Here is a 24,402-nt window from a genome sequence, read left to right as displayed (position 1 = left end):
TATGTCAGTGCTGGAAAGGATTGCGCCCTAAGTTAATGTCCCAAACCTGCCCTGTGCCAGTGTGCAGGTTCAGGGCTGCTGCCTCACTGGCCGCGGCATCCTGCAGCCTTGCCATTGCTTTGCGGGTCTGTGTCACTGAATCCATTGCACTGTCCTTCTGAGGAAACATTCCTGGGAGTGGAGGTCCCATTTCTGAACTGTGCTGATTCTCTGTTCCAGGAAGCAGCGGACAAGACAGTGAGGGTCAGAGGCAGCCGTGTGGGGCGTCAGCGGCAGGGACCACGCTTGAGGCAGAGAAAGCGACTTTTAGAGACCACGAAGGATCAGGGAGGCCGGAGGCAAGCCCAGCACCTCCCTGGAGGAGAAAACCCGTTGTTTGTCTCCATAGAATTCCAACTGAAGAGGAACATTCCAAAGTAAGGAGAAGTGGGGTGTATCCTTTGCATGAGGAAGCAGCCAGTTGTAAATCCAGCACTAATAAACACAGCAAAAGCCACCCAGGAGAGAAATCATTTCAGTGTCCTGAGAGGAGAAAGAGCTTCAGTTCAGGCACACATCTTGCTTCCCATAAGAAGAGCCACACACAAGAGAAACCTTCACATCAAGAGAGATCAAAGAAGCAGGAGGGAAGCCAGGCCGAGAAAAGGAGGAATAAATCTGATGCTCGTCAGGGTGGTGATTTCATCCCAGTTAATCCCAGAAAAGGAACTGGAAAGAGGAAGGAAAAATGCCCTCAATGTGGAAAGACCTTTAGCTTTAAATCAAAACTTAGAACACATCAAAGAACCCACACTGGGGAGAAGCCATTTGAATGCTTGGAGTGTGGAAAGTGTTTCAGTGAGAAAGGAAAACTCAATTGCCATTATCGAACCCACACAGGGGAGAAACCATATGAATGCCTGAAGTGTGGAAAGAGCTTCAGTGTGAGCTCAACCCTGACTTTGCATCTAAGAACCCACACAGGGGAGAAACCATATAAATGCCTGGAGTGTGGAAAGAGCTTCCGTGTGAGCTCACAACTGACTTTGCATCTAAGAACCCACACAGGGGAGAAAACATATAAATGCCTGGAGTGTGGAAAGAGCTTCAGTGTGAGCTCAACCCTGACTTTGCATCAAAGAACCCACACAGGGGAGAAACCATATACATGCTTTGAATGTGGAAAGAGCTTCAGTGTGAGTTCAAGCCTGACTAAGCATCAAAGAACCCACACAGGGGAGAAACCATATACATGCTTTGAATGTGGAAAGAGCTTCAGTCGGAGCTCAAGCCTGACTTTGCATCAAAGAACCCACACAGGGGAGAAACCATATACATGCTTTGAATGTGGAAAGAGCTTCAGGATGAGTTCACACCTTACTAAGCATCAAAGGACCCACACTGGGGAGAAACCATATACATGCTTTGAATGTGGAAAGAGCTTCAGGATGAGTTCACACCTTACTAAGCATCAAAGGACCCACACTGGGGAGAAACCATATACATGCTTTGAATGTGGGAAGAGCTTCGGTGTGAGCTCACACATGACTTTGCATAAAAAAACCCATATAGGAGAGAAACCATATAAATGTTTGGAGTGTGGAAAGTGTTTCAGAATGAATGATGGTCTGAAGCTGCACCAGAGAATTCACACAGGGGAGAAGCCATATCAGTGCTTGGAGTGTGGAAAGAACTTCAGACGTAGTTCACACCTGACTTCACATCAAAGAACCTATAGTGGAGAGAAACCATATAAATGCTTGGAGTGTGGGAAGAGCTTCAGTGATAGCTCAAGCCTGACTTTGCATCTAAGAACCCACACGGGAGAGAAACCATATACATGCTTTGAATGTGGAAAGAGCTTCACTCAGAGCTCTGGCCTGACTGTGCATCTAAGAACCCACACAGGGGAGAATCAATAGAAATGGTTTCATCAGCCCCAATGGCTCATGAATGCACACCAGAGAGAGACCATGTAAATTCTTGTGTCTTCAGTGAGTATTTCATGTGAACACACGACAGACTTTTCAACAAAGTGAAATGCTGCAAGCTGCACAGACAGGCAGCTTTTATAGCAACGTCCTCTGATATTTAGCAGGGGGAGAGCAACTGTCGCTCTTCACCCCAACATGGTGCCTTTTCCAGAGGTTGTTGCTGGTGTCTCTTCTGTATCTTTTTTTAACATTGCAAGCCCTTTTAGGAAAATGAACCATTTATTTTGCTGTGCAAACTGCTTTGTCAAATACTCTTGCTGAAAAGTGGTGTTTAAATATTCTGGGTAATAATAATCATAATAAAACTTTTCATCTGAGACTCTTTGTGGAAAGAAAGCTATAGAGATGCTTAAAGTGGAAAATCTCCAGTGCACCAAGGGAAGAAGGTGCCCAGGCACAAGTGGAGGTGCTGGTGGAAGAGGATGCGACTGGTGTTCAACCATCTCAAATTCAAAATCAGGCAACCTCTCCTTTGCCTTCATCACAAAAACTTGCATGTCATTTAGCAGAAAAGCAGCAAGAACTAAAACAAAGGATAACTGAACATATGAACCAAGCAAACACCAGGGTATGGCTTCCAGCTCTAAAAACAGTCACAAAAAAGCATCTTGCTCAAGTCTTAAAAGATATAAATGCTGCACCTGCAGAAATAGCAACTAATAATTTGCAAGAAATAAACCAACTTATGCACAATGCAGCACCAACAACACAAGAGCTTGGATGTAAAATCAAGAGCCCTGAAAAAAGGAAGATGGTGCCTCCCTTCAATGGAAGACTAGATTAGAAAATAAAATTGCCAGGCTGTGGCCAGATGCTAGCAAATGGAAAGATGTGAAGGACAAGAAGCGGAAGGAGGAAAATATCAGACAGTCTCTGATCCAAAAAATACTTTCTAGATTCAGGGAGAAGTGCTGAAAATAGTAAACCAGCAAATAACAGCAGTGTCGGAAAAGATTAGCAGATGTGAAGCCAGAATAGCACAACAGAGGCAGAATCTTCCAGTCTGATCAAAAACGCTTCTATCGATGCATAGGTGGAGAAACTGCAGGAAACACAGAAGCACCAAACACAGAATTGCAATTCTGGGCAAAACTGTGGGACACTCCAAGAGATGACAACAAAAAAGTAGGCTGGATAAAAAGGATGAAAAATGTAGTCAACAAATGCAAGATTTAAAAATAAAACCTGAATTAATAAGTAAAAGAGTAAAGAAAATTAAAAATGGAACTGCACCGGGGGGAATAGAGGGAAAATAATAAAAACTGAAGAAATAGACTTCCCTTCCTCCCTTGCTGAAATTCAGAACTGAAACCTGAATGACCAAGCTCATTAATCTTCCATCTACTCACCCACCTCTGCTCTCTAACAGTAGGAAGATGCACAACAATTACAACAAATTGAGTCTATGCAACATTTGATAAGTAATATCTACTATTCTTCATCTCATATACATGCAAAAGTCTTCCATTCTACCCCGAAAAGGTAAACTGAAGGGCATATCTTGATGCACAATGCGCTTTGTATGACCTTATTTATAAATTTCCATGCAAGTACATAGTCACTGCTCTTGTAACTGAACTGTCACACCATGCTTGAATTGTCTCACACATTAACACACTCCAGCTGAACGCAAAGGAGGTTTCTTGCTTTATTAATCTGCAGGCTGATATCTCTCAATTACGTTTTGATCAGGTGTTTCATATACAACTAGGAATGAAGGGAGGAGCCGTAGGAAAAACAATTTCTAGAAACAGATCTCTCATCACATTGTATAAATAATGATGCATATCGACTGCTTCTCAAACACGCAGGCAAAGTTTCTTTAGAGCATAGTAACCAGGACCAAAATACACACACATACACAAAGTTTTCATCCACCTCTACCTATGGGTCAATGAACTGGCCATTTGCCCGGATGCACTGATGTGCCAAGAACTGATGCACCAAGGCAATGATTAAGCATAAATAAGATTGCAGATAAGTGCCACCATCTAATTAAATACATAATAGTATACTAATAATAGTGTAATCCCACAGTTCCCAAACTGCATTGCGGTACCTCAGCGTACTGCAGCAAACTCACAGAGGTGCTGCAGGATATTTTAAATTTTCAAGGGAAACAGATATTTTCACGTTATTTCTTTCAACCTAAGGGCACTGTGAAAAAAGTTCTAAGATACTAAGGTTGCTGTGAATTAAGAAAGTTTGGAAAACTCTGGATAATCAATTCATTGATTAAATCTATGCATTAATAAAAACACTACTTCTGGAGAGAGAGAGAGAGAAACACACTGTCTCTATCAAAACAAAATTGGTTCCATTTTAGAGAGAAAACTGAGAATAGCACTTTCAAGGCAGTTCCTGTATGTCTAGAGCACACAATGTATCCACCCTGATGAACCCAGTCTAGGTCTGGTTAATGCCTGGATGAGAGATCACCTATGGGAAGGATGAGGCGCCTGAGTGGGGACATGATTGAGACATACAAAATTATGCATGGGAAGGAAAGGGTGGATAGAGAGATGCTCTTTACACTCTCACATACACCAGAACCAGGGGACATCCACTAAAATTGAGTGTTGGGAGAGTTAAAACAGACAAAAGAAAATATTTCTTTACTCAGCGTGTGTTCGGTCTGTGGAACTCCTTGCCACAGCATGTGGTGATGGCGTCTAGCCTGGATGCCTTTAAAAGGGGATTGGACAAGTTTCTGGAGGAAAAATCCATTACGGGTTACAAGCCATGATGTGTATGTGCAACCTCCTGATTTTAGAAGTGGGCTATGTCAGATGCAAGGGAGGGCACCAGAATGAGGTCTCTTGTTATCTGGTGTGCTCCCTGAGGCATGTGGTGGGCTGCTGTGAGATACAGGAAGCTGGGCTAGATGGGCCTACTGCCTGATCCAGTGGGGCTGTTCTTATGAGAGACTGCTCTACTCATGGAACACAACTCCATCGCGATCGCTCTGCTTTCACTTTGCTGCAGAGAAAACTGAGAATAGCACTTTCAAGACAGTTCCTGTATGTCTAGAGCAGGGGTGTCCAAAGTCTTTGGCAGGAGGGCCACATCATCTCTCTGACACTGTGTCGGGGGCCGGGGGAAAAAAGAATTAATTTACATTTAAAATTTGAATAAATTTACATAAGTTTACATAAATGAATATATTCAAGGTGAACTTATATTAATGAATGAAGGTCTTGCAATAGCTCAAGGCCTATAAAAGGCCTTGCACAAAGCAAGGCTGGCCTTTCCTTTGCTGCCGCTACTGCATCACAGATATGAAACAAGAAGCAGTGGAGGGAGCCCTCATCCCATAGCTCACGGGAGAGGTCAAACAGTCACACTCACGCTGAGAGCAGTTGCGTTGGGCCAGTGTGGGCTCCAACAAATCTCCGGAGGGCCAGAGGCTCATTGGAGACTGTGGGCTCCCTGAGGGCCTTATTGAGAGGCCTTGAGGGCCGCAAGTGGCCCCAGGTCCGGGGTTTGGGCACCCCTGGTCTAGAGCACACAATGTAGCCACCCTGATGAACCCAGTCTAGGTCTGGTTAATGCCTGGATCACTTATGGGAAGGATGAGAGACTGCTCTTCTCATGGAACACAACTCCATCCGTTGGGGGAAGGGGACAAATGTCCTATTCCTCTGAGGAGCCACCAGCAGCTGCCCGGTTGAAGCAGCAGCCCCATAGGCCAGGCAGCTCAGGATAGGGCTGTGAAAGCAAAGACTGAGCAAAGACTGCAGTCCTATGCATGCTTACCTCTCTGAACTCAGAGGGACTTGGCTGCATGTCACAACTGCCCAGGTCAACATTGTTAAGTAATTTACAACAGATTAAAACAACATTTCTTGTTCTACAGGCCCTGGTTGCTTTTGCTGTGCACCCCAAAATGCCCCCTTGTGGTTAACACAGAAAACACAAACAAAGAAGAAAAAATCTCTACATAACTGTAATATTTATTATTGCATTGATTGTTCAAACACACACAATAAAAATCACACAATCAGATATTTGCATTTGCCTACCTCTTAACTGCTGATTGTATATGCACAACTCACTGAAATTGTGTTACACTATTTTTTATTATTTAAAAATTTAGTACCACTGTGCCAAACAGCACAGGGACAACAGAAATAGCATTGTGTCTGCCCAGAAGATTCTCAATCTGAGCCCTCTGGCAAAGAAGCGAAAGGGAGAACAGAGAGCTTGACAAAGTAGGAAGGGTCCAACCATGGTACGGTAGAAATAAGGAAAAGCCTATGGAATATCCAAAAAAGATATAACGGCAAAAACATTTTGAAGAACTGAAGAAGAAGTGACTTAGCAGGTAGAGGAGGAAATACTATTTCCGGTATAAGGAACATCATGACAAAAGAAAGGAAGGTAAGAGTAGGAAAAAGAAAGCAAGTGGTTCACCAGCAGATGAGTGGGGAAGGAGTTCAAGCAGCAAGGAGAAATAAATGGACTCTTGCCATATAGAAGAAGAAATGCACCTCAAGAATGCCCCCCCCCCCAAAAAAACACAACAGGAGCATACCAGAGAAATATAGTGCTCCCCAGTTTCTTTAAACCAATGTGACAACTCATGTTACAAAGTTATACACAATTTAGAATTCTGCCCAGTAACTATTGACCTGAATATCTAAAACGTCCATGCGTCAGAAGCAGGCAATTTTACCTTAATACTCTTGATATGGGATGCAGCCTCCACGAGGACTTTGTCAGAAGATTTATCCAGCAAAAACTCAATTGCATCTTTGTTATATAGCCTACAAACGAAAGTGAAGTATGAAGGATGACTTAACTTCATAATTGGAATTGATTCAGAAATTAATATGATTTTATTGAAAAACAAAACTGAAATCATACCTGACAAGTTCACAAGCTACTATAGGTCTGCTTAATTTTTCTTGACTCAGAGTGCAGTAGTACCACTGGGCCACTAGTTCTGCATTTTTGTCAACCTGAAGAACAATGTACACAGTTGAAAATGGCATTATCAGCATCCAAGTTAAACATTTAGCACCCATCTTTCCACACTTTGGCTCTATATTTGAAATCCCACTTCCTCAGAACATTTCATGTACATTCTGCTTTAAAAATGGGGGAGGGGGGAGAATTGCTTGCAGTTGAGAACATAAGAACAGCCCCACTGGATCAGGCCATAGGCCCATCTAGTCCAGCTTCCTGTATCTCACAGTGGCCCACCAAATGCCCCAGGGGGCACAGGGGGACAAGTACAGGATTAGTGCTTCTTCAAAGAAACATGTTAATTTCTGAGATTTCTAGGGCTGCCCTTCAAATTCATGAGTAAAGATTTCCAGGTTGTCCTTTGCAATGTTTATATGCACAATTTGCTGAGAAGAGAAACAAAGGAATCGAGAACACAAAGTTTATTGCAGATGAAACTATAGTATAGTTCATCTGCTTTGGATGCACCAGGTCCCAGACATCTCCAGGCATAGCTAGCAAAGGTGATTATCAGAAACCCATGAGAGTCACTACCAGTCAATGTAGACTAAAGCCAGACAGACCAGGAATATCTCAGGAACTTCTTATTGGGGTTCCTTAATACCTTTCAGGCGACCACAGATTCTGATTTTATAATGCGTTGGTGCATTATTTAAAAAAAAGGAGATCTAGAAAGAAATAATATTTTATTTATAAGTTATCCTAACTTAGAAAGAACAATTTCTGAACTCTCATTGTCTAAATCAGTATTTCTCAAACTGTGGGTCAAGACAGTGCCAGCCTAAGGAACTCCAGTCTGTGGTGTGTTGTCCCGAGTGCCACCTAAGGCATTGGGTGGGCCACTGTGAGATGCAGGATGCCGGACTAGGTGGGCCCCCTCTGGTTTGACCCAGCGGGGTTGTCCTTACGTTCTTAAAAGAAAATATTGGTCTGTGGAACACCCTGCCACTGGACATGGTGTGCTGTCTGAGGCAGCTGATAGGCAAGGGGTGATGACCCAGGCGGCACGCGTTGCTAAGGGCCCCTAGCAACCGCCAGGGGGCTCCCTGCAGCTCGCCTCCTCCCTGCCGCTCGCTCGCTCGCTTCTCCGCGTGAACGGCGCGCACCGATGCATGCCTACTCGGAAGTCAGCTCCATTGCAGAGAGGAGGCTTACTCCCAGGTCAGGGTGGAAGGGACTGCAGCCTCCGCGCACGACCCTCTGCACGTCCCCTGAGAAGTCCGTCCCCGGAGAGCCACGGGGATCCGGGAGGAAGTCCCACGGAAGAGAAGGGGGCAGACCCAGGCCGGGGGGGGGCAAAATTCCCGGCCGCCCAGTCCGCGGCACTCCTCTCCCTCGGGAGTGGGCCCCGAGCCGCCGGGGCCCCCGCGCCCTCCGAGCCGGAGGAGGGGGCTGCCAGTGCCCAGCCGGGCTCGAGCGCGCGACCTCGGGATCCAACCCTCTGGATCCTGGGCGAACCCTCAGAGCCAGCGGCGCCTGGCCGACGGCAGCGCCTCTGCGGACGCCCTCTTAAGGCGGGGGCGCTGCGAGGGCAGGGCGGCCGCAGCAGCCTCGAGGCAGTGGCGGAGCCAGCGGAGGGCAAGGCAGTAAGGTGTGCAGGCGCCAGGGAAGTTTAGGTCTTTGCCCCCCTCTGGCTACGCCACTGCCTGGAGCGATCTCGCCCAACGGGGGCCCCTGCGCCAGACGGAGACTCCGAAGTAAGTCCCCTTCTAATCAATGGGACTTACTCCCTGGTCCCCTTGGCTCTCATGGGACTGAGGGTAGTGTTCCGAGGCTGCCATCCCTTCCACCCTGACCTGGGAGTAAGCCTCCCTCTCTGCAATGGAGCTGACTTCCGAGTAGGCATGCATCGGTGCGCGCCGTTCTCGCGGAGAAGCGAGCGAGCGGCAGGGAGGAGGCGAGCTGCAGGGAGCCCCCTGGCGGTTGCTAGGGGCCCTTAGCAACGCGTGCCGCCTGGGTCATCACCCCTTGCCCACCAGGTGCCTCAGACAGCACACCAACTCCAGTGGCAGGGAGTTCCACAGGCTCACGTCTCCCTCCCAACGTTCAGTCTCAGCGGCTGCCCCCTGGTTCTGGCTGCCCCCCCCCGTTCATTCTGTGGAAGGGAAGAGAACACCCCTCCGACCACTCTCTCCACCCCGAGGCAGGCCGGCCAGATGCCAACACCACATCCAGTGGCAGGGAGTTCCACAGAACAATATTTTCTTTTAAGAACGTAAGGACAGCCCCGCTGGATCAAACCAGAGGGGGCCCACCTAGTCCGGCCTCCTGCATCTCACAGTGGCCCACCCAATGCCTTAGGTGGCACTCGGGACAACACACCACAGACTGGAGTTACTTAGGCTGGTACTGTCTTGACCCACAGTTTGAGAAATACTGATTTAGGCAATGAGAGTTCAGAAATTGTTCTTTCTAAGTTAGGAGAATGTGTCTAGAGACAAAGAATCTCAGGTTATTTCTGTCTTGCCCTATGGCCATAAGGCCCGGGGGCCGGTTGTGGCCCGCGAAAGGTTTTTATCTGGCCCTCAGGCTCTAATTTTCTAAGCAGTGCTGAGGTGCTACTTCTGAAAGGGCAGCCCACCTGAAAATTGGGCTCTCCCATATCTTGAAATATGATCAAGATTTGCATATTTGCAGCTAATGATGTCCTGAGTGAGAAAAAGTGCTTATTTTTGGTTATGACCTGTTTATTGACATCATTTCCTGCCTAATGACATCACTTCTGGCCCTCAGCAGGCAGGCGTCACAAATGCTATTGAGCCCTTGGTTTGAAATGAGTTTGACACCCCTGCCCTATAGCCTGTGGTGTTCATGTATTTCTCTAATTCTTAATGGGGAAGTGCAACAGAACAGATAAACTATTGTTTTCATAATTGCTTTTCTTAACACAGGCAGGCCTGTCAGAAGTCACTGATGAGCTTAGTGGTCACCAGGTCTGTTTCAGTTCATTTTAGACTCTGTTACTACTTGAAGGTATAAACAGATTTGCTATTGAAATGATTTGGTTCCTGTAAACAGTTGCTACTTACATAAGGATGAAGAGTTCAATATCCATTTGCAGCTCAACTTTTAAGAACATAAGAACAGCCCCACTGGATCAGGCCAGAGGCCCATCTAGTCCAGCTTCCTGTATCTCACAGCGGCCCACCAAATGCCCCAGGGAGCACACCAGATAACAAGAGACGTGCATTCTGGTGCCCTCCCTTGCACTGGCATTCTGACACAGCTGATTTCTAAAATCATTAGGTTGCACATAATTTGAATTTGAACTATTCAAAATGTGTCTGTTGCTGTGCCACCCACATATAAAACGTTGCATATGATGATTAGACATGCACATTCTTCCACTGCATGTACATGTGGTCCACGTGCACTGAATGCTCATGGCGTATTCTGGCTTTCCAGCAGGTGCATACACAATATGCATATGAAGCTGCCTTATGCTGAGTCAGATATTGGTCTGTCTGGCTTTAGTCTACATTGACTGGTAGTGACTCTCATGGGTTTCTGATAATCACCTTTGCTAGCTATACCTGGAGATGTCTGGGACCTGGTGCATGCAAAGCAGATGAACTATACTATAGCTTCATCTGCAATAAACTTTGTGTGTTCTCGATTCCTTTGTTTCTCTTCTCAGCAAATTGTGCATATAAACATTGCAAAGGACAACCTGGAAATCTTTACTCATGAATTTGAAGGGCAGCCCTAGAAATCTCAGAAATTAACATGTTTCTTTGAAGAAGCACTAATCCTGTACTTGTCAACTGCAAGCAATTCTCCCCCCTCCCTCATTTTTAAAGCAGAATGTACATGAAATGTTCTGAGGAAGTGGGATTTCAAATATAGAGCCAAAGTGAGGAAAGATGGGTGCTAAATGTTTAATTTGGATGCTGATAATGCCATTTTCAAACTGTGTACATTGTTCTTCAGGTTGACAAAAATGCAGAACTAGTGGCCCAGTGGTACTACTGCACTCTGAGTCAAGAAAAATTAAGCAGACCTATAGTAGCTTGTGATCTTGGCAGGTATGATTCAATTTTGTTTTTCAATAAAATCATATTAATTTCTGAATCAATTCCAATTATGGTTAACTCATCCTTCATACTTCACTTTCGTTTGTAGGCTATATAACAAAGATGCAATCATTGAGTTTTTGCTGGATAAATCTTCTGACAAAGTCCTCGTGGAGGCTGCATCCCATATCAATGCCCACATTCTGGCAACTCCTGCAACGCCACTGGAACCAACCGTATTGGCTTCTGCCTTTCTATTGGACCATTCCAGTGATGTGGAGAGGGGGGATTTACTGCATGGGTAACAGCCTATCCTCCATACCTTCTTTACCCAGGCTTCCCACACTGAAGAGGACACTCCAACTTCGCCATACGGCGTCGGCACAACATGGGAAGCAGCAGTTTACCAGTTATAAGTCTTCACTTGATTGGCGTAGAGCGTGACACGAGGGGCTGCTTCTGACGGTGGGAGAGATCATTGCATCTCATTGGGCAGCTACCGCCCGTCTTAAGCTGGGCAGTCCCCAGCCAGTAAGGTGTTGCCTCGCCACGGTCTGTTAACCTCATGGCGTGCGTGGGGTTTAGGGTCTCCAGCAGCTCATGGATCGTTTTCTCCAGCAGCTCATGGATTGTTTTAGCAAGGCCTGCCAAGATTTTGGACTGACGATCAGCCTGAAGAAAACACAGGTCATGGTTCTGGATGTGAACTCACCTCCCTGCATTACAATCTGCGCATGAACTGGAGGTTGTCCATGACTTTGTGTACCCTGGCTCAACGATCTCCGACACTCTCGATACCGAGCTAAACAAACGCATCGGTAAAGCAGCTACCACGTTTTCCAGTCTCACAAAGAGAGTCTGGTCCAACAAGAAGCTGACGGAACATACCAAGATCCAGGTCTACAGAGCTTGCTTCCTGAGTACACTTCTGTACTGCAGTGAGTCATGGACTCTTCGCTCACAACAGGAGAGGAAACTGAACATTTTCCACATGTGCTGCCTCCAATGCATCCTCGGCATCACCTGGCAGGACAAAGTTCCAAACAACACAGTCCTGGAATGTGCTGGAATCCCTAGCATGTATGCACTGCTGAAACAGAGACGCCTGCGTTGGCTTGGTCATGTCATGAGAATGGATGGTGGCCGGATCCCAAAGGATCTCCTCTATGGAGAACTCATGCAAGGACAGCGCCCTACAGGTAGACCACAGCTGCGCTACAAGGACATCTGCAAGAGGGATCTGAAGGCCTTAGGAGTGGACCTCAACAGGTGGGAAACCCTGGCATCTGAGCGGCCCGCTTGGAGGCAGGCTGTGCAGCATGGCCTCTCCCAGTTTGAAGAGACACTTGGCCAACAGACTGAGGCAAAGATGGAAGGCCCATAGCCAGGGAGACAGACCATGGACAGACTGCACTTGCTCCCAGTGTGGAAGGGATTGTCACTCCCGAATTGGCCTTTTCAGCCACACTAGACGCTGTTCCAGAACCACTTTTCAGAGCGCGATACCATAGTCTTTCGAGACGGAAGGTTGCCAACTACCATCCAGTGACCTCCACATGTGGGTTACAGTCTGGGGTCAAAGGTCACCATGACTCAGGACTCAGCATTTTTTGGGTTGGGTGATTGGCCCAGTACCCCTCGTGGGTCTTGGAAAATTTCCTATAACTATGTGCAAGGCAGATCCATCCTTGCCTCCTGAGCCTGGCATCTGCCACACGAAGTGCTGTGGGAATGAGTATCCATCTGCCATGACAACTGTGTTTGATAGTTAGGTTAGCACTCAAGTAGAGTAGGATGAGATGGCTTTATTATTTTCCTGACTTGCTGTACGTACGTTGTACCTGGGTGCCCTACCATCCTCTTGTCCTGGCTTAGCCAGGATGAGTTTTGGTCACCTAAGCAATCTGTAACTGAATAAACTTTCTACTTTGAGTGTGTGTGGGTGCGTTTCATGCTGGAGGGGCTTTGCTCCTAAAGAACCCGGGTTTTGATGTCTGTGCTGTCGGTGGGTCATTGAGGCTGGAAGGAAGCAGCCTGCCCCACAAGAGTGCAGAAGCCCTTAAGGCAGGGGAATGCTTTCTTACAATAGCCAGGAGGATGCACTGAAAATGGTTAACAAGAAGGTAACTGGGAGATGCTGGGAGACCTGGAATATAGTATAAATTAAAGTTAATGTCTGCACTAAACTTATCCAGAGCAGAAACTGAGACAAAAGAAGTTTGTGATTTGCGTCATAGGTTGCTTGATGCTTTTTCAAAACCCTCTTCCTTTGCAAGTTAATTTTGCCCTCTGCTCCCCACAATCTTTTTTCAAAATCCATTCCCCTCTTCCTGTGCAAGCCAATTTTGCCCTCTGCTCCCCTCCTCCTTCCACCCTCTTCTGCTTACTGTATTCAATCCAACTCTCAGCACATCGGCTCATCATGTATATAGTATTTATCTTCCAGCCCTTGACACCATGTCAGATATAGGATTCAGCCCTCATGCCAAAATGTTTGGAGACCCTGCCCTAGCTAGGTCAATCCTAGGGAAAGGGAGCAGAAAGTAGAGCATTTATAATCCCCCCATTTAAGTATCCCTTTTCATTGGAGCATATACTCACACCACAAGCTACTTTCATTAATGTAATAATTAGAGTTGATTGGTATTTTTTGCTGTGTCCTTAAGCCCTTGGTGAATTTTTAATATACGTTCCTTACAATAAATCATCTATTTGATAGGAAGCTCTCAGGTCCTCCCAATCTATTTTCAGGGGAATCTCTCTCTCTGTTAAATGATTCCTGAAGGTCAAGAGGCATGTGGATGCGGGAGAACCTGTGGACATTATATATCTGGACTTTCAGAAGGCGTTCAACACAGTCCCTCACCAAGGCTGCTGAAGAAGCTCCACAGTCAGAGAATTAGAGGGCAGGTCCTCTCCTGGATCAGAACGGAAGTCCTGGAGATGTACGTTTGACTCTTTACAGTGCATACATTGCGATTTTTGTATTGCAACTGGCAGTTTTAGCCAGCCGGTGAGGTCAGCAGAAGCATCACCCTGACTTCCCTTCTTCCCCCGTCCCAAATTTAGAAATGAACGCACAAGGATGCTTATTGCAGGGGGTGGGGGGAAGAAGGCCATTGCTGTCCTCCTCCAGTCTTCTTGCATCCTCTCCAAAGTCTGCATCCTCTAAGCAAGGAAAATGAGTCATTTGCAGGATAAAAATGCTTCTCAGACGGGATCCTGATGAAGCCTGAAGCCAAGACAGTTTAACTGACTAGTGCTGCAGAGAAGAGGAGAGAGAGACAAAGCCATGATGATGGAAGGCAGAGAATGCAAAAGATTTGATTCCAATTCAGACATCTTTATTAGGCCTAACCCTCCTAACCTAGCTGGGCAGCTCCCAGCCCTCCAGGTTCTGATAGGCTGGTTTTAAAGTTTACAGACATTCAAATTTCCCGCTCCCAAGTGATGGGACCAATGACCCAGAGAGGGGAGCTGGATTTCAGTCAAGGACATTGTTCCTTGTGCCTTGGGGTTAATTTACATCTGAAAGGGGCAGGCTACCTGCCCTCCCTGACCCAGAGCTCTGGTGGGAATGGGAGGAGGGGCTGCTCCCTGGGCCAACCTGGATCTTTGATGGATGAATTCAGTGGTGTCACTAGAGAGGGGGCAAAGCGCTATGCCCAATCCTATGCACCTCTACTCAGAAGTTGGTCCCATTTCTCAGGTCAACGCACATTTTGCTTCCTTAAACGTTACACCAGTTCCTGGGTATGTTTGGGGTGCCGATTCCAAAAATGGCATCCGTTTTGCCCTATCAAGTCTAGTTTTGGAGGTATAGCTTCTTTAGTGAATGGTTCAAGCAGCTTCCTCATGAGGAAGCCTACAGCATGGCTTCCTCAGGAGGAAGCTGCTTGAACCATTCATTAATGAAACTACGCTGTATCTCCAAAACTAGAAGTGCCATTTTTGGAATCGGCACCCCAAATTCATATCAAAGCCCCATAAAGTTTGGGAAAAACTTTTCTGAGCCTCAATTTTGTAGGCCTTTGCTATTGTCAATGAGGCTTACTGCCAGGTAAGTGGGGACAGGACTGTAGTTCCAGTGCTTTGCATCTGCAGTGACTCTCCCTGCAAAACTTCGTGCTTTGCCCCCCCCTCTAGCTTCGTCACTGATTGCACCTCAAGTTTGCCCAGAGAGGTGACCCTTCACAAAGCAGCAGCAATGGGGGCTACAAATGATCACAGTCCAGACCTTGCAGAGGTCACTAGCACGTGTAAGGGGACCATTAATTAACCCTTGCCACCAACTAAGGCGTGCAAGGTGAGCATCCTTGCAAATGAATGCACGCCTGCAAGCAAGGTGCCCGTTCGCTCCGTCGAAGCCTGAACGATGCGGGGGGGGGGGAGACCCTGCCCGCCTCCCCTCGGAGTGGTGGGGGGCCAGCTCTGGCGTGACCTGCCCCCCTGGCCCTGCTGCTCACCTGCTCAGATCAGGTGAGGGCAGGGCATCCCAGGTCGAGGCAGGCAGAGGGTCCACCTAAGGGTTAAAGGGAGGGAGCCCCCCTTCCTGGAGGGGAGGGGATCAGCCGGTGCCGCCCCTTCCCCATTTCGCTTGGGCTGCTCAGCCACGTGCGGCCACAGCAGCAGGAGCGGCTTCTCCCGGGTCTGGTGAGTCCCGGGGCTCGGTGGGTTTGCGGGGGACGACGACCCCCCAGCAGGTGGGGGAAAGCCCAGGCTGGAAGTTGAACCGGGGCAAAGATGGAGAAGGGAGAAGGACGGAGCAGAGGGAGCCCCCACCCACTGCACCCCAAAGGCAGTGGCGTAGCTAGAAGGGGTGCAAAGCACTCGGTTTTGCAGGGAGCCTCACCGCAGCATGAAGCCGGACGCCTCTGTTTTGCTCCCCCCTGCCTGGAATAGCTCCGAAGGGGAGGGGCCCCTTGCAGGCTCCCTGCAAAATTTAGTGCTTTGCCCCCCTCTAGCTACGCCACTGCCCAGAGGCGGTGCATTTTGCAGCCCTTCCTCCTGATCTGCAAGTCTCTTCCCTTCCCTCTCTGTGAAATCGGGACACCCATTCCGGTGCATTGGAGCCAGGGCTTCCCAGCTGGGAGGCAAACAGGGCCCATTAATGCCCTTAAACTTCTCTGCAAAAGAAAGTCCTAGTTTAAGCAGCGTGAGTAGGGGGTTGGGTCTCTCGGTGGCTAGATGGATCCTCCATGCTCAAGGACAGTCTACCTCTGAATACCACATGCTGGAAAGCAACAGGAGGGAAGATCTGTTGCCTTCCTAGCCAGTCCTTGGGCTTCCCTATGGCGTGTGGCTGGGGAAAATGCCATTGGAATAGATCTGATCCTACAGAGAACTTCTTTTCTTGATGCTCTGTGTTAATGGGGCTTTGCTGGTTCATTTGTGTCTGTAGCCAGGCCCAGATCATGGACCTCTCTGTTGGCTCCTTGCCTCAGCTGGCCTGTAAGAGGTCAACCCAGCCAGGCTAGATGAGACTGGCTCCTGCTGTTTTTCTCCCCTTATGATGCTTGTTCTTTATCACAAAAGCTATTGAGAATTCAATTCATACAACAGTACTAAATAAACACACACACAAAATGCATGCATTGCAATTTTATTAACGGACCCACTATTAAATCCCATTAATTTCATGGGGTTAGATTTATCACAGCTTTAAGAATCCCCACTCATAAAAATGATCATTTGTGACATTTCAGAGTGTGTAATACTTGACTCACAGAATGATGCCTTGTCTTTGCAGAACTTTGTAACCCCATCAGTTTTGGGCAGATCTTAAGAAAGGATTCATAGCAGTTGAATGTGAACCTTGGCTGTGTTGGGGGCTGCTCTCTGACAAGGCTTGGAGATGGAAGTGCCAGGCTCAGCTGACCCTGATTCTGGAAAAGACCCTGAAACTAACAAGGCTGAGAGCAGGGAGGAATTCTGGGAAGAAACTGCGCAGGTGGTCCTGGGTGAGGACAACCTCAACTCAGATGCCCAGCACTTCCAGCGGTTCCGCTACCAATATGCTAAGGGGCCCCGAGAGGCTTGTAATGGACTCCACAAACTTTGTCATCGCTGGCTGAAGCCAGAGCAACACACAAAAAACCAGATCCTTGACCTGCTAATCCTGGAGAGGTTCCTGGCCATCCTGCCCCCAGAGATGGAGTGCTGGGTGCGAGGCTGCAGGCCGGAGAGCAGCTCCCAGGCAGTGGCCCTGGCCGAAGGTTTCCTCATGAGTCAGGAAGAGGAGGAGCAGGTGAGAACATTTCATTCTGGTAGTTCCAAGGGACTGAGAATGTATTCCAGAATTTAGAGCTTCCCAATTTTTTCTGGATCTTGTCCAAAGACAGGATGTGTCCTGAATTGTTGAGGCCTTTTCCTTCTCCTCTAATCTCTCCTCTACCTTCCCAGTTAGTCTGTGGAACTCCTTGCCACTGGATGTGGTGATGGCATCTGGCCTAGACACCTTTAAAAGGGGATTAGACAAATTTCTGGAGGAAAAGTCCATCATGGGTTACAAGCCATGATGTGTATGTGCAATCTCCTGATTTTAGAAATACAGGTTGAGCCTCATTCAAGTGGATGGCAAAAAAAATGCACTATAGCAAATCAATTTAAAAAACAAAGTTTCTTTACTCTGGTGATCTAAAAACAGCCTTGCTGACCTTTTGTGATGTAAATAAGGATCATTAAGAAGACAATCCATCAATTAGTCCTCCTCCAAGCTCTTCACTCAGCCCCTCCCTTCACCAATGCAAAATAATCACATTTTGTGCTGGGGGAAGGGAGGAGTAGCCTGGAGAGAGAAGGATTGATGGATTGTCAGCCAGCTGCCACTCCCCTCTCATGAAGGAGGCTATTGTTAAAGGACTGTTCAGTTTTTTAAACTGATTTTAAAGGGATGCATTTTTCCCCTTCTCCAGGGATCAGCACATTCCTTCTCATTTGCAGTGGCCTTTCCTGTTGAGTCAAATTCATGTATAAAAAATCCTTGTATAACAAGGCTGGACCTGTAGGCTACATCAGAAAGCCAGATGCAAGGGAGGGCACCAGGATGAGGTCTCTTGTTATCTGGTGTGCTCCCTGGGGCATTTGGTGGGCCACTGTGAGATACAGGAAGCTGGACTAGATGGGCCTATGGCCTGATCCAGTGGGGCTGTTCTTATGTTCTTAAACTACAATTCCCAGGAGGCCTTGCAGGTCTGTTGTTATCTGGTGTGCTCCCTGGGGCATTTGGTGGGCCACTGTGAGATACAGGAAGCTGGACTAGATGGGCCTATGGCCTGATCCAGTGGGGCTGTTCTTATGTTCTTAAACTACAGTTCCCAGGAGGCCTTGCAGGTCTGTTATCTGGTGTGCTCCCTGGGGCATTTGGTGGGCCACTGTGAGATACAGGAAGCTGGACTACACGGGCCTATGGCCTGATCCAGTGGGGCTGTTCTTATGTTCTTAAACTACAATTCCCAGGAGGCCTTATTCATTAACAGTATTTATATACCGCTTTTCAACTAAAAGACCTTGCAGGTCTTCTTGTTGTCTGGTGTATTCCCTGGGGCATTTGCTGGGCCGCTGTGAGATACAGGAAGCTGGACTAGATGGGCCTTTTGGCCTGATCCAGTGGGACTCCTGTTCTTATGACCTTCTCTGCTGTTTCAGATGTTGGGACCATTATCAGAGCTGGCAACCAATGTCCAAGAAGCAGAGTGGACTCCATTGAACACTAATCAGAAGCTGTTGTTCAGGGCGATCCTGCAGGAGAATGGCCAAGGAGCCGTCTCCCGGGGTAAGGATTAGTACAGGATCTTTCAACTTGATTCTCCAGCTCTTGAGAAGAATAGCAGAAGCGTGCTCCTTCCTGCAGATTGTGGGGGTAGTGATGTTAAAACCTGTTTTGTTTCCATCGTTTGAAATCCAGCTGTGTCCAATACCTAAGCATGGAGAGATAATGTTTGGGATACAAGTGAAATCTGAAAGTGTCTGTAGTGAATAAAACAGTTTCACACCACTTTTGTGTCTTCCCAGGCAGTGAGATGTCCCTGGCAAGGCAAAGTCAGTTGTCTTTTCTTGGTGCTCAAGTGGAAACCACTTCTGTGCAACCAGATCAGGTAGGCAAGAGGAGCCAGATCACTTGGGAAGGAGGAGTGGGGGACATCTCTGTCCCCTGAACGATTTCCTGAGACTGGAATAATTGTGTTCCCACTCATTTTGCTGTGCCAAAACAGCCTTGTCAACAGACTGAGACTGCTATTTTAGGAAAGTTTGAATGTTCCAGAACCTCCTGCTGTCTCACCTTAACTCCACTTCTGGAATTGCTACTAGAGAGAGAGAAAATCTTTGTCTTACATTTGCAGTGGAAATATTTTGTTCTCTTTCAGGATCCAGTGTCCTTTGAGGAGGTGGCTGTGTGTTTCACCCAGGAGGAGTGGGCTCTGCTGGATCAGGACCAAAGAGCCTTGCACAAGGAAGTCATGGAGGAGAATTGTGGAAATGTGATCTCTCTAGGTAAGGATCTATTTTTCCCTTGATTTTTATTTTCAAATGTTAGAAACTGATGCTTGCTGTATTTCAGCACCTCTTGCATTTTATTCTGGCAGGGGGGACAGGCATTCCCCCTCCCCCCATATCCGTGGTTTCACTTAGCTGCCATTCTCCCCCCCACCCACACTCATTACTTATGTCTTCCAGCACTTTTCATTTGCAGCCGTTCCTTAAAATGAAGGAGCAAGAGACAAGTTATGTAATACAATCACCCCCCCATATCTGTGAGGAATACGTCCCCACTGCAGGCACCTATACTTACTAAGTGCTTCTCATGTCTTTTCCTCTTCGTTAGCAGCCCTCCCTGTTACAGAACACTGGAGGAGCAATGCAAGAAGCAATCAGCCAGAACACAGAGGAGGGAGGCAGCCAGAACGTAAGCAGGAAGCTGTCCAGTTCCTGTTTATCATTCTGGTTGCTTCGCTCCTCTAGCGTTCTGGCTGACTGCTTCTCACATTCATACTAAGAACATGAGAAGAGCCCCGCTGGATCGGGCCCAGGGCCCATCTAGTCCAGCTTCCCATATCTCACAGTGGCCCACCAAATGCCCCAGGGAGCACCTAAGACAACAGGCACAACCTGCGTCCTGCGTCCCTGCATCTGGCAATCAGAGGCAGCCTGCCTCTAAAACCAGAGCTTGCACAATACTAATACTCCAGTATTCTGTAACAGGAAGGGCTGCTAACAAAGAGGAAAAGACATGAGAAGCACTGGTAAGTATAGGTACCCACGGGGGGAACAGGGACATATTCCTTGCCGATATTGGGGGGATGCTTGTATTACCGAATTTCTCTGGTCCTTTCACTTTAAACTTTTTGGCAATTTGCTTAACGTACTGCTGCTTTATAAGCTCAGGTAGCAGCTGTACAAAGAGTACCGGGTAATAGCAATAGTTAGCGTTGATATAGTGCTTCAGCTGTATTATCATGAGGCCCGATCCTATCCAGCTTTCCAGCACTGATAGACCAAGGCTGAGAGGGAGTGACCTGCCTCTTAGCAAGGTCACAGCAGAGGCATGATTCAAACCAAGGAAGTCTGCTCAGATTTACTGCTCTTGCCTAATCCCGTCTGGGGCTTAGAAGGCAAATCTCATGATCTGCTGCCATAAATCCCAGTCCAGCATTGCAAGAGGTGTACTTCAGGACAGGTGCCGCAAACAGCTGGAGGCTCCATGCCTGTGTCAGTGGCTCACCCTTATTGCCAAAGCAGGTAAGGTGGCAGTGCAGGTGTTCAATGCAGTTTGGGGGAGGAGTGGGGTGGGCAGGGGTCGTTCAAGGGGCAGGAGCAAAGGATCTCAGGTGGCAGCATGCTGCCAAGATCCTATCCCCCTTTTCCTGGATTGACATGCCCTAAGACTTACACTGGCCAATAGCTGGCATAGGTCTGAGAAGACCCATGGTGGCCAGGGAGGAAAGTAAAAATGATTTTTAATTTACCTTTCCCAGGCAGCCTCCTTGCCCACCATAAAATGTAGCACACATTCCCATCAGTGCCTCTGCATCCTGTGGACTGATAAGGGATAGAATTGGGCTGTCAGTCTACTAGTCACTGTACTGCACTGGCTCCACTAGCAGCCCCCCCCCCCAATCTTTGGCTGGCAAACCTCTGTGCTTTTTTAAAATAATAATAACTAGGTATCTATATACTGCCTTTCTGGTCATCGGATTACTCCTCTGACTTTGTTCAAGGCGGTTTACATAGGCAGGTGTTTCTAAATCCCTCAAGGGGATTTTTACAGTCATAGTGGTTCTCTCTTTCAAGAACCAACAACATTTCAGATGGATCTTCCTGGTTTGCTTTCACTTCTGGCCTCCAGTTCTCCCAGCAGGCTGGCAAGCAGCCCCATCTCTCACGCGGAGAGCAGCCAAGACGCTTCTTGCTCACACCCAGAGCAGGTGGAATCACTCAGCGTGGCTTGTCAGCTGCTTCAAGGTCTCGCCATTCTCAGCCGTTCAGGGAACTGCTGGTGTCCTCGAACTGGCGACCTTCTGATGTTATCTTCGGGTTAACAGAGGCTCTACCCTCTAGGCAAGACCACCTGCCCAATTTCTTCCATTTTCTGGAAATGTCAGATTTTCCCCACCGTGCTCATTTATTATCCAGTAATCTTCACTCCTGACTACTGTAACTGCGAGCTGATCTCTTCAGCTAATGGGAGCATGCACCATTTATTGGTGTATGCAGCCTGATATAAACCTTTCCATTCCTTTTACATCAAATGCAAATTGCCCAACAAAGTTTAATTTCTGCTTGGTAATGAACTGTAGTTTCATCACTGTAGTGTTGCTGCTTGACAGCCCAATCCTATGCATGTCTGCTCAGAAGTAAGTCCCATTTGAGTCCATGGGGCTTACTCCTGGGAAAGTGTAGATAGGATTGGGCTGTGAGTAAGTAAGGTGTGTGTTTCAGCACAGTTAAAAGCATTTTTCATTAGGGGGAATTAGCTGTTGGTTTGTACTGAACTGGGTCTCTGTAGGTCAAACATCTGGACTATACAGCACCTGCCAGAGAATCTCAATTAGGAGAGGCTATTTAATATGTTGCAGGATCTGGCTCCTGTCTTAAATCTTTTCAATCCTTTCATGATCACAGCAATGTACCACTGCTATATTTTTGAACCTCATTTTCTGTCCCAAGCTCTTACCTATGTCATTTCTTGATTCTAGGAGGTGATAGATGGGAGGGAGAGAATAAGATGGAGGAAAAATCACATAGTGTTTCACTGGGTAAAGATGGACATAAAAAGAAGGAAGAAGGAAGAAATACTGATGCACAATGGAAGAAGAAAGTATCTCTTAATCCTCAGAGTGATGACTTTCATGAAATCTCTGATCAAGGGAAAAAAGACAAGAAAAAAGAGAAGTGTATCTGTACTATGTGTGGGAAAAGCTTCAGTAGGAAATCAAGCCTTAACGCTCATTGGACAATGCACACAGGCGAGCAAAAATTTCAATGTTCAGAGTGTGGAAAGAGATTCAATAATAAATCGCATTTCACGAAACATCAAAGAATTCACACTGGAGAAAGGCCATTTAAATGTCCTGATTGTAACCGTAGCTTTCCAGATCAATCCAGCCTTAAAATCCATAAAATAACGCACACAGGAGAAAAGCCATTTGAGTGCTTAGAATGTGGAATGAGCTTTGGTATGAAGCATACTCTTACTAAGCATCAAAGAATCCACAGTGGGGAGAAACCATATAAATGCCTGGAGTGTGGCAAGAGCTTCCGTGTAAGTGGAACGCTTATTGCCCATCAAAGAACCCACACAGGGGAGAAACCATATAAATGTTTTGAATGTGGAAAGAGTTTCACTATAAGCTCAAGCCTTACTAACCATCAAAGAATTCACAAAGGTGAGAAACCATATAAATGCTCCCTCTGTTCCATGAGCTTTACTGATAGCTCACGACTTACAACTCATCACAGAACTCACACAAAAGAGAAGCCGTATCAGTGTTTGGAGTGTGGAAAATGCTTCAGTCTGTCCGCATACCTGACTTCACACAAAAAAATGCACACAGGAGAGAAACCATATCAATGCTTGGAATGTGGAAAAAGCTTCAGTCAGATGGCACACCTGACTTCACATCGAAGGACTCACACAGGTGAGAAACCATATGAATGTCTGGAGTGTGGAAAGAGCTTCAGTCAGAGTTCAGCACTTTCATCACATCAGATAATACATACAGGGGAGAAAACATTTAAGTGTTCAGAGTGTGGGAAAAGCTTTGCTCGGGCTCGCTCCCTTCACTTACATCAGAGAACACATACTGGAGAGAAGCCATATCAATGTTTGGAGTGTGGAAAGAACTTCTGTCATAGCTCTGCTCTTACTAAACATCGAAGAATCCACACAGGGGAGATGCCATTTAAGTGCTTGGAGTGTGGAAAAAGCTTTTCACGGAGTGATACCTTTAAGTTGCATCAAAAAATCCACATGGGGAGAAACCACATAAAGGCTGGGAGTGTGGAAAGAGCCTTGACTAACATTGACTAAGAGCCTCAGATAATGCAGCAGACCATGTAGAGTTGCAACCAGCAGAGTGCTTAAAAGCAGAATGGATCACAATCCTGTGTCTCCTGAGAAGAACTGCTGCTGAAGAGATGTATAACTGCACACCAGGAAAAGAGCCACACTGATCTGCTGTATCTAACAAAGAGAGCAGTGGGTTAGGTTAAATCAGAAAAAGGGGCAGCAAATCTTCAAGCAGATGGACAGGTGTTTGGCTTTAAAAAAAATCCCAAATTTTTTTCTTCAGAGTTACAGAAGCAAGAAATGTCACCTGCTGTGGAGACTGAAAAGCCTGTGCTTCAAGAAAACCCAGCCTGCTGCAGGCTTCTTGTATGTCCTCCATATTCCACAATTATGAGTTGATTTTTTTGCAAGCAATACTTCATTTGAATTCTTTCCCCCCCCATCCCATTTTGCCATGCAACCCCTTCCCTTGACAGCTTTCCAATATAACAATAGGGGAAGTTCTGTTCCACTATTCTAGGGGAAGCTTGCAGCTTTTCCTCTTGGTCTTGATGTCAGATGTGCTAATAAAGTTTCCAAGATCTGCAGCGCTCTTTCAGATAAGGCAACTCATCACAGATGCAGGCTGCTGGATTATCCCTCTGCAAGGGCACACTACCTGACTTCCAGCTGGCTCACCTCTCTGCTCAAATGACTGGGGGACAGAGAAAGCTGCCTTGTTAAGCATAAGATCTTTGGTCCATCTAAGTTTGGCACTAATTCTCTGAAGTTCCTGCCAGGGATTGAACCCGGACTCTTCTCTAGAGCAGGGCCCCATCTCTGGCACTGAGTAACTGTGTATGCCCTTGCCAACCCATAGATGTGGAAGATCCAGAACCAGATTCAAATCCCTGCTCAGCTACACAGCTTCCTGGGTAATCTTGGGCCAGTTGCCATCTCT

The 24,402-nt window shown here is 47.0% G+C and overlaps 1 protein-coding gene across 1 annotated transcript in view; it reads left to right on the top strand.

The window, feature by feature from the left end:
• Positions 1-24,402, top strand: part of LOC136640321 (zinc finger protein 721-like) — a 108,512-nt gene that overhangs the window by 3,527 nt on the left and 80,583 nt on the right. The window contains exons 4-5 of the mRNA XM_066615363.1: positions 220-1,893; positions 22,426-23,359. Of these exons, the coding sequence (XP_066471460.1) occupies positions 220-1,893; positions 22,426-23,359 (2,608 nt within the window). The remainder of the gene's footprint in view (positions 1-219; positions 1,894-22,425; positions 23,360-24,402) is intronic.

Source organism: Tiliqua scincoides, chromosome 2 (genome assembly GCF_035046505.1).
Source record: "Tiliqua scincoides isolate rTilSci1 chromosome 2, rTilSci1.hap2, whole genome shotgun sequence".
Lineage (NCBI taxonomy): Eukaryota > Metazoa > Chordata > Lepidosauria > Squamata > Scincidae > Tiliqua > Tiliqua scincoides.
The sequence above is the reverse complement of the archived record's forward strand: the minus strand, read 5'-3'. Positions and strand labels throughout refer to the sequence as shown.